Here is a 12,752-nt window from a genome sequence, read left to right on the forward strand (position 1 = left end):
TAAATGAATATTAAATTGTAACTTTGTGGCTTTTCATAATGTTTTTTGCTATCAGGTTGCAGAAGCTTGGATAATAGCCACATTTTGGAAGGATTATGTTACCAACGGCCGTGCACATATAGTTGCAGGCACTATCTGAATGAAAAATCAGCATATTCAAGACACTGTAAATGTGTTCCTTTTCAAGGTAGTGTGTGAACCTGCCTCTCATGATGCATCAGAAGTCATTGTTCATAATTGTATAAATTCTATTTCACCTTATAGTGTGCTAACACTGGTTCAAGGAAACAATCTCCGTTCTCTGACTGGATGAAAATAGACCTGAGTGTTGTCATAGTGATGACACTAGTCTTCAAACACATGCATATACTTAGATGTACATAGATATTAACCAGGAGTGAAAGCAAGATAACAGCCTTCAGTTATTTCTGTAGGTTTATGGCAAAAATTGCTTAGTGTTGCCTGCAATTTGGTGTACTACTTAAGAGCAGGTTTTCTCAACCAGGGTTTCATGAAACTTTGGGGTTTCTTGATGGCCCTGTAAGGGTTTCCTGAATGGGTGGGAGTTAATTTTTATATCTTTTTAAAATTTGCTTAAACGTTTATTGGGTGATATGACCATATATTATCCTGTTGACCCCTCCCCCAGGCCAATGATGAGATATCCAGGTTTAAATCCCCATTTTACCATGGAACAGCACTAGGCAAGTTGGCCAGTTATTCAGCCTACCTCACAGAGTGGCAGTTAGGATGAAATGGGGGGAGTTGCAAGCTATTTTAAGTTCCCAGTGTGCAGAACAGCCATGTATAAATACTGTATATACTCGCATATAAGCCGAGTTTTTTAGCCCTTTTTTTAAGCTGAAAGTCCCCCTCGGCTTATATGCGGGTATTTAAAAAAATCAGCTTCCAGACAAGACAGGAGACAAGTATACTTGCCTGAAGAAGCAGAGGCAGAAACAGCAGAAACGCAGCATGCCTGGGAGGGGAAGAACAGTTTCCGCCTCCCCCCTGCCTTCGCGAGGCTAGCACAAGGCTAGCATGTATTGCAGGAAATTCTGCAGGAAACTCTGAAGCCTCTGTCTCAGAGGAAGAACGGAGAGCAAAAGGAGGAAACGCCCGTAGAGGAAGGAATAAAGGCAAGAGGGGTCAGAGGGAATGAGGAGGGGGGGAAGAAAAGGGGGGGAAATCCTGCTCAAAACGGGGGAGGGGAGGAAAGGTGAAAAAGCCACTATCTAAACACCACCCTTGGCTTATAAAGGTAAAGGTATCCCCTGTGCAAGCACTGAGTCATATCTGACCCTCTAGCGTTTTCATGGCAGACTCAATACGGGGTGGTTTGCCAGTGCCTTCCCCAGTCATTACCGTTTTACCCCCCAGCAAGCTGGGTACTCATTTTACTGACCTCAGAAGGATGGAAGGCTGAGTCAACTTTGAGCTGGCTGCTGGGGTTGAATTCCCAGCCTCATGGTCAAAGCTTTCAGACTGCATGTCTGCTGCATTACCACTCTGTGCCACAAGAGGCCCTTGGCTTATATGTGAGTCAATTAGTTTTTCCAGCATTTTGTGGTGTAATTAGGTGCCTCGGCTTATATGCGGGTCGGCTTATATGCAAGACCAGGGAGCCCTGGCCCAGTCATGGTCTCGTAGCCTGACCTGCTGAGAGTGTTGTTGGTTGAGTTGAAAAAATGGAGCAAAGGAGATCCATATATCCCCTGATCTCCTTGGATGAAGAGTGAAATTAAAATAGAAGATATTTCCATCCAAGTAGGAATGGTATTGCCCCACAGCACTGTCATCAGGTTTTAGTTTTTTATGTGATTAGAAGGTCCAAAGTGGCAGCAGATACCACTCTTGGGGAAGATCACCTGTGTAGATCCAGGCACAAATAGATAATCATGCCCACCAAAGCAATTTGTTTTCCCTGTTGGGCCAGAAGGATATTTCCCACCACTTATTCAGGGAGGTGGGACTTGTTTTAGCTTCCTGTTCCTTTGTGGTGGGAGGCACCCTTGCCAGTCTTCCTGCCTCAAAAGGGAGTAGTAGGCAAGACTATCTTCTCTAGCTTTTCTCTTGATATCTAATCCCAATCCTACCACTATTTATATCCCTAATCCCTCCCCTCTGATCTAAATCTTATTTGTGAAAAGAAAAACAACAACAACTGCAAAACCCCAGTTCAATAGAGATAGCTAACTGGTCTTTAGAGACAGCGCTGCCAATCCGGAGCATGGGCCACTTTTAAACAGTGAGATGGAGAAATACGGTTGTACATAAGAGGATGAAGCACCAGTACCCTTTTTAGTAACGAAGGAGCCATCTCATCAAGCAGGCTTCGATAAGTTACATGTATTAAATGGTCTTTCTTGTACATTAAATCTCTCAACATCAGGTTTTTTTTAAGATTACAAGTTTTATGAATGCTTAGCTAAATTTAACCTGTTACAATACATTTGACTCAGCCTGAAAGTGCTTACTTGAACCCTTCCAAGCAGGTCAGCATATCTTTAAGCAATAGCATCTGAAACTGAAGAAAGTAAGGAGACATCTATGGTTCTGATTCTTCAATAGTGACATCTAGATCAGCAGGTTAGACTGATTTTATTTTTGAAGTATTCTAGATACATCTTGTGTTCTTATGTTTGTTCACAGAGCAGCTACAAACAATACCTGTTAAATAATATGTGAAAAATGCTAACAGCCTTCTTAATAGTAAAACAGCTCAACTGGAAGGCATAGGATAAAAGACATTTTCAAGCAGGTAGCCGTGTTGGTCTGAAACAGCCGAACAAATTTAGAGTCAGTTGCACCTTTATTCAAGTCATAGTCCCCATTCATGTTTTCTGTACTGGCACTAGAATGCCTACCATTTTAAGGTAAAGGAGAGGCATATTCGGTAATCAGGCCTAATTAAGGTAATGCGGCCTATGCATAGCAGTAATACTGTCGGTTGCCCAGGTCAACTGGGCAAGCAACATGAAGACTTGCAGAATGAGAAACACTAATGTAAGTAATCGGGAAGCTCTTTTAATTCAGAAGGATTCTGGGCAGCTCTACTGCACTAAAACCCACTAAACATTTCCAAGTGCTGTATTAAGTCTTCTGAATGCTTCATGTAGGAAGCTTTCCTCCAAAATTAAGGTTAATATTTTTATATTTCAATTGTTAATGCATTTTATTGTTTTAACAGCTTCACACTTTTCTTGTTGAGAGCACAGGACGCAAATTCTTAAAACATTTCTTGTTATAGAGAACATATTGTATTCCTGTAAGGACTTTTCCTAAATGAGAATCCATGAAAATACATGAAACTTTAGATTCAAATTTCTCTTTGCACATTAAACAAAGCTTGAGTTAGTACCTGATGCTGTAGAAAACAAAATAACTGTAGCTTCTCTTAGCTATATTGTAGACACCATCGTGCTGCCTGAAACTTTCTCTGTTATTCATTAGTTGTGATAATATATAATCTGTTCTATAGAAAGTAATGATGAAAATAGTTATATGAAGTGGCATATAAGTAAATGATGTGCTATGCATCAGATCATTAGGTAAAGGTCAGCCATCTCCATCTTTAATTCTACTAAAATTTAAACCAATCAAGTAGAAATATTAAATATACTAGTTTCAAAGCCCCTTTATAAAAAGGGGTTTTGAAAGGGGAGAAGGCGTCAGACCGGCAGGGAGGGAACCCCCAGCAGCCGTGCTTCGCGCGACTGCTGGGGGTTCCCTCGGGCGGTGGTCTGACGCGGCGAGAGGCGCTTCGCGCCTCTCACCGCGTCAGTCCGGGAGCAACTGCGAGCCGCGCTGTGCGCGGCTCACAGTTGCTCAGGCTGGGAATCGGAGGGACCAATCGGCAGGTGCTTCGCACCTGCCGATTGGTCCCTCCGATTGTCTGTCGTGAGGAAGGGTCCAACCCGGACCCTTCCTCATCACGGACAAAGCCCACCTCTAGGGGGCTTAACGAATTATATAGTCCGTGGCGCCCGTGGCGCCACGGGCTGTTTAAAGATATTTATGCTTTTAAGGCTATTATCTTCTGAAGTGAGGCACATTTACCAAGTCACTGTGAGCCGGCCTGCCCAACAGCAGCGACTAATAAATTGGATCAAGGGTGGTCAAACTGCGGCCCTTCAGATGTCCATGGACTACAATTCCCATGAGCCCCTGCCAATTGAATCCTCATTTTCAGGCTGATTGATGGATCCAGGCTTATCCTTGCCTCCTAGCAGCCAACACTGGAGTGACATCCTAATGTCTAAAGTCCTTAGGAAGTATCCTGGATTTAGTACTGTTCAGATCTGATTGTCCACTAGTATCACATTCTGTGAAATGGATACCAAAAAGTTTCCTATAGCACTGTGATACATAGAGTGTTAAGCCATAAGTTTTTAAAATTGTTCTTAGTTCTGAAATAATTTTTTTCTTATGAGTAGAAAAAATTAATGAGATCTGTATGCAACTCAAGACTTTGAAAAAATTTATTTTCAAAAAAGAGAAATACAAAGTACAATAGCTAAGGCAAAGCCATGCCCAGCAATAACTGCTTCAATCATATTTCACAACTTTTTTTGTACATCTCATAATTCCTCCAAACCTTAATACACAGTATAACAAAGCAAGTTAAAATACATGAATAAACTATAATTACAAGCATTGCTCCAAATTGTTTATTTTTTATAGTCTCTTGTGCTCTTAATTCATTTTTGCATAGACTTTGACTTTAAAAAGATTTTCTTAGAGCCACTTTGGCATTGTGGATAGTCTTTTTGGTCTTTAAAGGTTCTATTGTTGTTGTTAGGTGCGAAGTTGTGTCCGACCCGTCGCGACCCCATGGACAATGATCCTCCAGGCCTTCCTGTCCTCTACCATCCCCCGGAGTCCATTTAAGTTTGCAAAAGGTTCTATATTTTAAGCTAAAACACAAGGTGCTCTTGGAGATCTCTTGGAATAGCTCTGATGTTTATTCTAGACAGTTATGTTCTGTCAAATTCTATAAAAATTTACTTTTATCAATAAACCTTATAGTGATTTGAATTTAGCCCAGCTGTTTTGTCTTTTGCACAATACTGCCTCTTAGTGGCAGTCCAAATCAATCTATTGTGGCTGACGATGCCTTCAAAAACAATACTGGGTATATTTGATACCAGTCATAGTACATATTTTTCCTAGCAATGCCCCTCTCTCATCCAACTTTACCGAAAGGAAGAAAAATTTTCTCCCAAACAGGCACAAAAAGACATGCTTTACTAATAAGGTATTGCTTGAGCCCCGTATTGAAAGGAATTTTACAATATTGCTGAATTAGCTTAACCCCTTTCTTATGAGGTAGGTGGTATCTCCACTCTTCAGACAAGAAAACCAATATACAGCATAAAAGCAGATAAACTTTCAAAATGTGGCTAAAACATCTCTACAGATTATCATCTAAAATTAAATTTTTATTTTGCAAAAATAAGTTCATCAAGCTGTACTCATAGCTGGTACATTGCAGGACTGGAAATAAAATGCAGGGGTTATTGCTCCAATTGTGTTCAAGTGAGGCTAAAATACCTATATGAGTATTTTTATAATACAGAAAACTCATCCTATTTTCTGAGTGTTTTGTTATTACGTTTCTCCTAGTTAGATGCAGTGTGCATATAAGTGGTAATCTGATGGCCTATTAATTGGCTGTTAGTCAACTGCAACAAAACTGCAAAGGATCTAGTGGTGTACTGTTGTATCTGATGAAAAGGGGATTATTGGTGTACCTAAAAATACAGCTTACGTTGTACACCAGGGGTAGTCAAACTGCGGCCCTCAAGATGTCCATGGACTACAATTCCCAGGAGCATTCGCTGGCAGGGGCTCCTGGGAATTGTAGTCCATGGACATCTGGAGGGCCGCAGCTTGACTACCCCTGTTGTACACAATCATTATAAAATAGGCAAATATCTGAAGTAAATAATGCCAACTAATCTACTATTGCTATGGCCTGAATGGCCCAATCTCATCAGATCTTGGAAGTTAAGCAGAGTTGGCCCTGATTACTTGAATAAGAGAGTGCCAGGGAAGTTCATGGCTACTATGCCGAGGAAGACAATGGCAAACCACTATGTTAGCCTCTTGCCTTGACAACTGTACAACGTCACCATAAGTCAGCTGCTATTTGACAACACTTTACACACACAATGTGCCACTGTGACTGATAAATGGATGGAGTCCATTTTAGCAATAACACCTGCAAGATCCTTGTTAGAGAACTGTAAAGTTAGCACAGATGTTTGGACATAAAAGCCAATATACTGGCAAAACGATGACAATCATTTTTCTAACCATTTGGGGACATTCTATGCAAGCCCAAGATTCCTAAAATCACAGATCTATACAAGTTCCATTGAGGAAGATCACAGAAATGCAAACAATTCATGTGAAAAAAATTATCTTTAGATGGTGAAAGGGCACAGATAATATGAACCTAAGTATTTGTGTTACATCTTGTCTAAGACTATCATAACAGCCTCTTTTTAAAGGATTCATACCATTATTATTGATTATGGCAGTATTTCCTAGACTTACATAAAATTACTTACATTAAATTCATTATATGCAACAGCGTCATGATAGTCAAGTTATTTTCAGTCTTTGATTCGTTCACTTTTATATGCCATTAGATGGAGATGACAATGTTTAATGTTTTTTCCTACGTACTTACAGAAAAAAATGTTTATCATTGCAGCAAACATACATTTTCATCCCATTCCAGAACACTTCTGTTTATAATACCTGCCCTGGAATTAAATACAAAAGGGAGTTATGTTTAAACTAGCAACAGTTTTCTACTTTCAAGTCTGTTATGCATTAGTAACTCATATAAGTATTTTATGCAACTACCGAAGGCATACAATTTTGTAAAGTGCACTTGCCAACATGAATTTAAGTATAAGTACAGAAAACATCACAAGAGGGCAGTATTTCATTTCAAACTAAAGAGATACTTAGGGAACAAGCTTGCCTGAAACTCACAGCTTTTGACAGAAATCCTGCAAGCAGGATTTGCTGGGCATACCTTGTAGTGTGAGAAAGACAGTCTGCAAAGGCTCAGATACACATAATTGACATAGATTAACTATGTTTAGTTCAGCCTTGGCACTGAAAATCAGTTCTGGAACTGAACCCTAGCACTAATTAAGCCCTGTAGCAAAACTAAGATTTCTGTAGTGTGCTTTTAACAATTCAGTGAAAGATAGAATTGATATTGCCCAAACAAGCTAGACAAAGGTGACAAGCTTATAGTGAAATCCAATACTAAGTTACTGCAGTCTGAAATTTGTGGATTTAGACTGATAACTTTGCATATGCTCGCTTTTTGTCCTGCACAACTTGCATTTCCGCTTAAGGGGCTAGAACTGAACAGAGCTCTGAGGACAGTGACATGAGCCTCAGGGGCTTTCAAAGGAAAGCATGGAGGTGTCTAATCTTAAAAACTGCTTTGCCAGTGCATAAGTGCTAAGGATGGGGAGCAGCATACCAGTAGGGACATCAGAACAGGACAAATTATGATGACACACGGGACACTGTAAATGCAGCATTTAGGTCAGTCACACAAATGCTTGGATGCTTTAGGATGCTTAGGGCTAATCCTGCGTTGAGCAGGGGGTTGGACTAGATGGCCTGTATGGCCCCTTCCAACTCTATGATTCTATGAAATGCTAGGCATTGAGCAGTGGAGGGGAGCTGCCCAGCAAGGCTTCTAATTGGCTGCAGATTTTCTAGAATGTTCCTGTAGCAGCAGTGGGAACCCCAGCACAAGGTCCTTCGGTAGCCATTTTATGGTGGGCTCCACCTCCTGCAGCAGTTATTTTGAGGCAGGGCCCACTGTGCTTTGTCAGAGTTCCAAAACTGCATTCAGGCTCAAAAAGGCTGAAGACTTCTGTTTCAGGGTGTGTGTGTGTGGATGGGGGGGGGGGGGAACCTACTTTAAAATTAAAATGGTATTTAATTGAAAGCAATTCATTTGAGAGTCCTCTTGTGATTGTTTAGGGTAATGAAGTAATCCAGAAACACTGCTGGAAATAGCTCTGGTTTTGTATGCATTAAAATTTATGTGAGTTACTGCATATCCAATAAGATATAAGAAAACTGAAGGTACAGTTTTCTAAGTATAAAAGGGGGAATACAATCTACAATGTGGGAAAATAAAGAATTGATAGAATTTGTTTTAAATTCTTTGTTTTCCTACACCCATGGCTTGCCTGCTCCTTCCACTTCAGTACTCGTTTGTGAAGTACAGCTCATCTTGTTTCTTTACAGTTTATAAAACATTGTCACACTTAACCACCATGATTCTGGAAGTTACCATAATGCAGAAGCATGCCATTAATTAAAAACCGTGTTATTGTATCAAATGAGGGTTGTTGCTTCAAGGAAAACAAAAATTCCTGAAATGTAACAACTGAGGACTCTTCCACTTAGTATGAACAGACCCAGGTGACCTATTAGTACTCAGTATTTTTATGTTGGGAGGTCTGAGATAACTAATTTGTCTGACTTTTCTCCAATTTCAGGTAGAGCTAAGAGTTCATCTGCTTCATAGTCATCATCAAAGGATCTGCAAGAAATAGACACAGACGTAGATGTTTTACGTGGAGTTACTTATAAATATCCTCCATTTGAATTTTTTATCAATTTTTATAGCAAGTGAAGGTAGACAAAAATATATCTAACATTTGAAGCAGTTGTGTTACGTGTGATGTGAGTACTGTTTTCTCCCAGCATTGTAACTGAAATGGTCAACATCCAAGCCAACAAATCGGCCAACAGTTTTGTCCCTCAAAACATGTTACAGATGGGTTAGCAGTCCTTTTCTTTTTTAAAAAATTGCATATCCTTGTCACCTGATTTTAATTAGTATGCCCACTTTATGAAATGTACTAGTAGGAAAGCCCATTTTATATGGAAATAAAATGGGCGCTAGAATGGCTCACGCTCCCCCCGGGTGACTCGGAAAGGGTCCAGTGTGGGTGGGGAGGCAGGCGGAAGATGGGCATGGACCAGGCTAGTGGCGCAGCGGGCCTGGGGCAGCCGAGTGGGGTGGAACTCACGTGGGGCAGGCTCCTCGCATGTGTCCGGCGGCACCGGCGGCATGAAGGAGGTGAGGAGTGGTCTTTGGGCACCGGTTTGGGCGGCCATTTTGTCCCGGGCTGCCAGTGAGGGCTGTGCGCTACGCTGCCGCCGGAGCGGCGGGGCAGGGGAAAGCAGGCGTGGCTGGCGGCGGCCCGCCACCGGGCCGCGGACCGGGGGTTAAATACCCCTGCTATAAGTTACGCACTGGCGCCTGCACCTCCCCCCGATGTGGTGCGGCGCTGGCTGCATCAGCCTGGAACAGCTGATTTGGACACTGCCACACACAACCCTAGTTGTTAGCACTGCATCACTTTGTGCATGGTGATTATAGGAGAGGAAGGGTAGTGCTGTAAACTACTTTGAGATTCCTTCGGGTGCAACAACAAAAAAGGACAGTTCTTCTTGTCACTTTCACTTACATTCTATACTCCTATCAAGGTAATCTTAAATCGAGCTGCACTCTTCTAAACCCACTGATTTGAGCGGGCCTAAAATGGTGTAACTCTGTTTAGGATTCCATTGGTAGTTAGGGTATTCAGTAAACTGTTAAGCATTTATATTAAGTAATGTTGCTCTGTTAATCTCCTTGGGTTGTGTTAAAATAACTTGACACATGAATTTTTACATTTTTGCAGTTCTGGGACTAATGATAACCTGCAAAACCAGATGATTATCACACCTACCCTTCTTGTAAGTGTTCATTGCCAGATTCTTCAGCAACAAGAATTTCGTACTCCTCAGCAGCATATCTATCCCAATCAGAGGGCTCAGGACCATCATTCTCCACATCCTAAACAAATGTTCAAGAAAGAAACAGATAAGACTGTATCAAAGCTGCTAATTTAAACAGCTCCTACATACATATCCATACTCTCAGGATGGCTTTATATTTAGAGGTTTTCAGCCTCAGAATAAGTTATAAACTTTTCTGGCAGTTAGCTCTTTGATACCCTGATAAGACCCCAAGGGTTTACAAGCCCCATCAGGTTGTCAGTCCAGTAAGACAACAGCAACATATAATCCAAAATTATTACAAACAGTATTTTTTTTCTTGGTGAAGACCTCCTTTCTCCACAAGCTCCACTTGGAATAGCTCTAATGTTAAATTCAAGTACAGAAACCTAAAAGTGGGTTTACCCTATTTTGAAAAGCAAAAAAGAGGACATATTCCCATACTGGCTCCTCAAATAAATGATTGCTATGATATATCTCATTTTGAATACTTCTATGATTTTTAAGCTGTGATAATTGCTACTAAGTAGGAACATTCATAGCCTTCCAATCCAGGAAAGACATTTTCATCAGTTTTTTCCTGTTCAAGCAATGCTGGCCGTGACAGATGCTTAAACTCAGAAGATTTTACTTTATTGTCCTAAATTTATATGAACTATACATTTTACTAGTCTCTGACCTAGGCTAGCCCAATCTTGCTTTATCTTGGAAGTTAAGCTGGCAAGTATTGGATGGGAGACCTCCAAGGAATGTCAGGGTCATGACTTGGAGGCAGGCAATGGCAAACCACCTCTGAAGTCTCTTGCCTTGAAAAACCTACAGGGTTGTCACAAATCAGCTGTAATTTGATGACAAAAAACAGAACATTTTATTTAATACTTTTCACTGAATTGAATAAATACAAAAGGCCACATGGGAGGTTCATGACACCAGTCTCCTAGGCTGTCTAATTATTCATTTACCAGTGCTGTTTTAAGAGCTAAGAAAGAGAAATGCGTGGCAGACTGAGGATGCCATACACACAGGGTTACAAAGAAATGTCTAGCCATAGCTCTTGCATGGTGGCAAATGTCCCTTGTCACAGGGAACAGAATAAAATGTGAACTGCAACATACCGGTGATCCATGTCAGCAGATACGGTCCTGATTTAGCCCACCTTTTACTATTTCCCCATATCTCTTAGAGAATGCTCTGGGAGACACTTATGGAAAGAGCTGTTTATTAGGCTTTGAATGTCTGCTCATCTGTCACTGAAAACTTCATGGGAGTTTTCTTATAAGTATTCACCTTTTTACTGTCAGACTGTATTTTCCTTCAGAGCAATCACTAAAGTATACCAACTTTGTACCTTTTGCACGGCAAAGGGATCCCGTTGTTCATTGTCTAGATACTTCTCAAGGTTAAAGAAAGTGTTGTAAAAAACATGAGCCATTCTGCATCTCTTCAAGTCTCGCAGAGTAACTCTACCTGTGGGACAAGCACATGTTATAATACAACCAATTCTCAATATGGATGAAGTCTCTGGCTAATATAGTAGGCAGCAATGAGTATTCTATGATGTAGGACAGGGGGTGCCTTTCAATTCATATTCCCAGATCCTTCCTTCATAAGCTCAGTTTGAATGTGTGTGTGTAACAACTGGCCATGCAAATGTTTGCCATAAGGTCGTTCCACATGGATTCACTTTTATTCAGTTCACTTTTGAAAGTTTTGCAGCAGTTCTTCCTCAGTTGCTGAACTGTTCCCCTGCTCTAGGATAGTGATCCCCAACCTGTGGGCCACAGACCACATGTGGTCCTTCGACTAATTGGAGGTGGGCCGCGAAGGACGCCTTCTCCCCCCACACCCGGCCCTTTACTTAAAATTTCCATGAAAATAAAATGTTCCTTATGTTCATTGTTGTGGCGTGTCTGTATCTTATTTTGAAGGGATGTTTAAACATTACCATAGCGATCAGAGAGCGTTAGGGCAGTGGTTGAGAGTAGAGGAGTAAACTACCCCCCCCCACCGGGCCTCAGTAAAATTGTCAAGCGTTGAGTGGTCCCCGGTGATAAAAAGGTTGGGTACCCAAACCTGTACATTGTTGGTTTTTTCTATACAGTAATATTTTTGTTGTTTTAAGTTTAGTTTGCAGTGTCAGCTGATTCCTGAAAATTGGATATGAGCTTTATTTTCAGGCCTTTGCAGGATAATTCCAAATTAAGCTAGCTGGTCTGAATCAGAAGAACAAAGTTTGCCTATGTTGGCCCTGACGGTTAGTATTGTCTAATTTGGCATTAGATCTCATTTAAAACACACACACCCTTAAAAAACGCTCAATTTTAGGAGAAAGCCAGCATTTACATCACCTATGCAAAGAATGGAAGAAACTGATTAGTCTATGAAGAAAGGGGTCAGGTAGTATTTTAATGAGAAGTTCCAGGAAAAATAATAGAAGAGTTCTATTACCAGGCAGGTGTGTATGACATTATTTATGCTTTGCCCCAATCCTACTGAAATCTTGTAAGATTCATGTTTTATGTAGAGATGGACATTCTTTTGCCCCAACCTGCACAATTCTCTGTTTAAACAGTAGACCATGAGTGTCTGTGAAAATCAAATTTAGATTTAGGTTTGTTTTTTTTTTTTTGGGGGGGGGGGTTAAGCTGAACCTGCCATAAGAGGGGAAAATTCCTGTTCCAATTTTTTTCTGGGATATCATGTATTCAAGACTAAGATCCACACATTACTCCTTCCTACCAACACTCTCCCCACTCTCTACCTATATGGAATGGTTGGTGACTTCTGTTTCAATGTATCTGAATAAATCTGTATGCCCACAAAAGCTTATTCCCAGTGACTTTTAAATAACTTTTAGATAAATGTTGTATTTTGTTTTGGATTTGATGGGCTGATTTTCTTGTAGTAAACCT

At 40.8% G+C, this 12,752-nt stretch overlaps 1 protein-coding gene across 3 annotated transcripts in view; it reads right to left on the reverse strand.

Annotated features, from left to right (window-relative positions):
* Positions 1-4,467: 4,467 nt before the first annotated feature.
* PPP2R3A (protein phosphatase 2 regulatory subunit B''alpha) overlaps positions 4,468-12,752 on the reverse strand; it is a 44,258-nt gene continuing 35,973 nt past the window's right edge. For all 3 annotated transcript variants that reach the window (XM_077349214.1, XM_077349213.1, XM_077349215.1), the window contains 3 exons: positions 11,189-11,307; positions 9,792-9,898; positions 4,468-8,593 (listed from right to left, as the gene is read on the reverse strand). In XM_077349214.1, coding sequence (XP_077205329.1) covers positions 8,497-8,593; positions 9,792-9,898; positions 11,189-11,307 — 323 coding nt within the window. In that variant the 3' untranslated portion in view covers positions 4,468-8,496. The remainder of the gene's footprint in view (positions 8,594-9,791; positions 9,899-11,188; positions 11,308-12,752) is intronic.

This window comes from Paroedura picta, chromosome 8 (genome assembly GCF_049243985.1).
Source record: "Paroedura picta isolate Pp20150507F chromosome 8, Ppicta_v3.0, whole genome shotgun sequence".
Classification (NCBI taxonomy): domain Eukaryota; kingdom Metazoa; phylum Chordata; class Lepidosauria; order Squamata; family Gekkonidae; genus Paroedura; species Paroedura picta.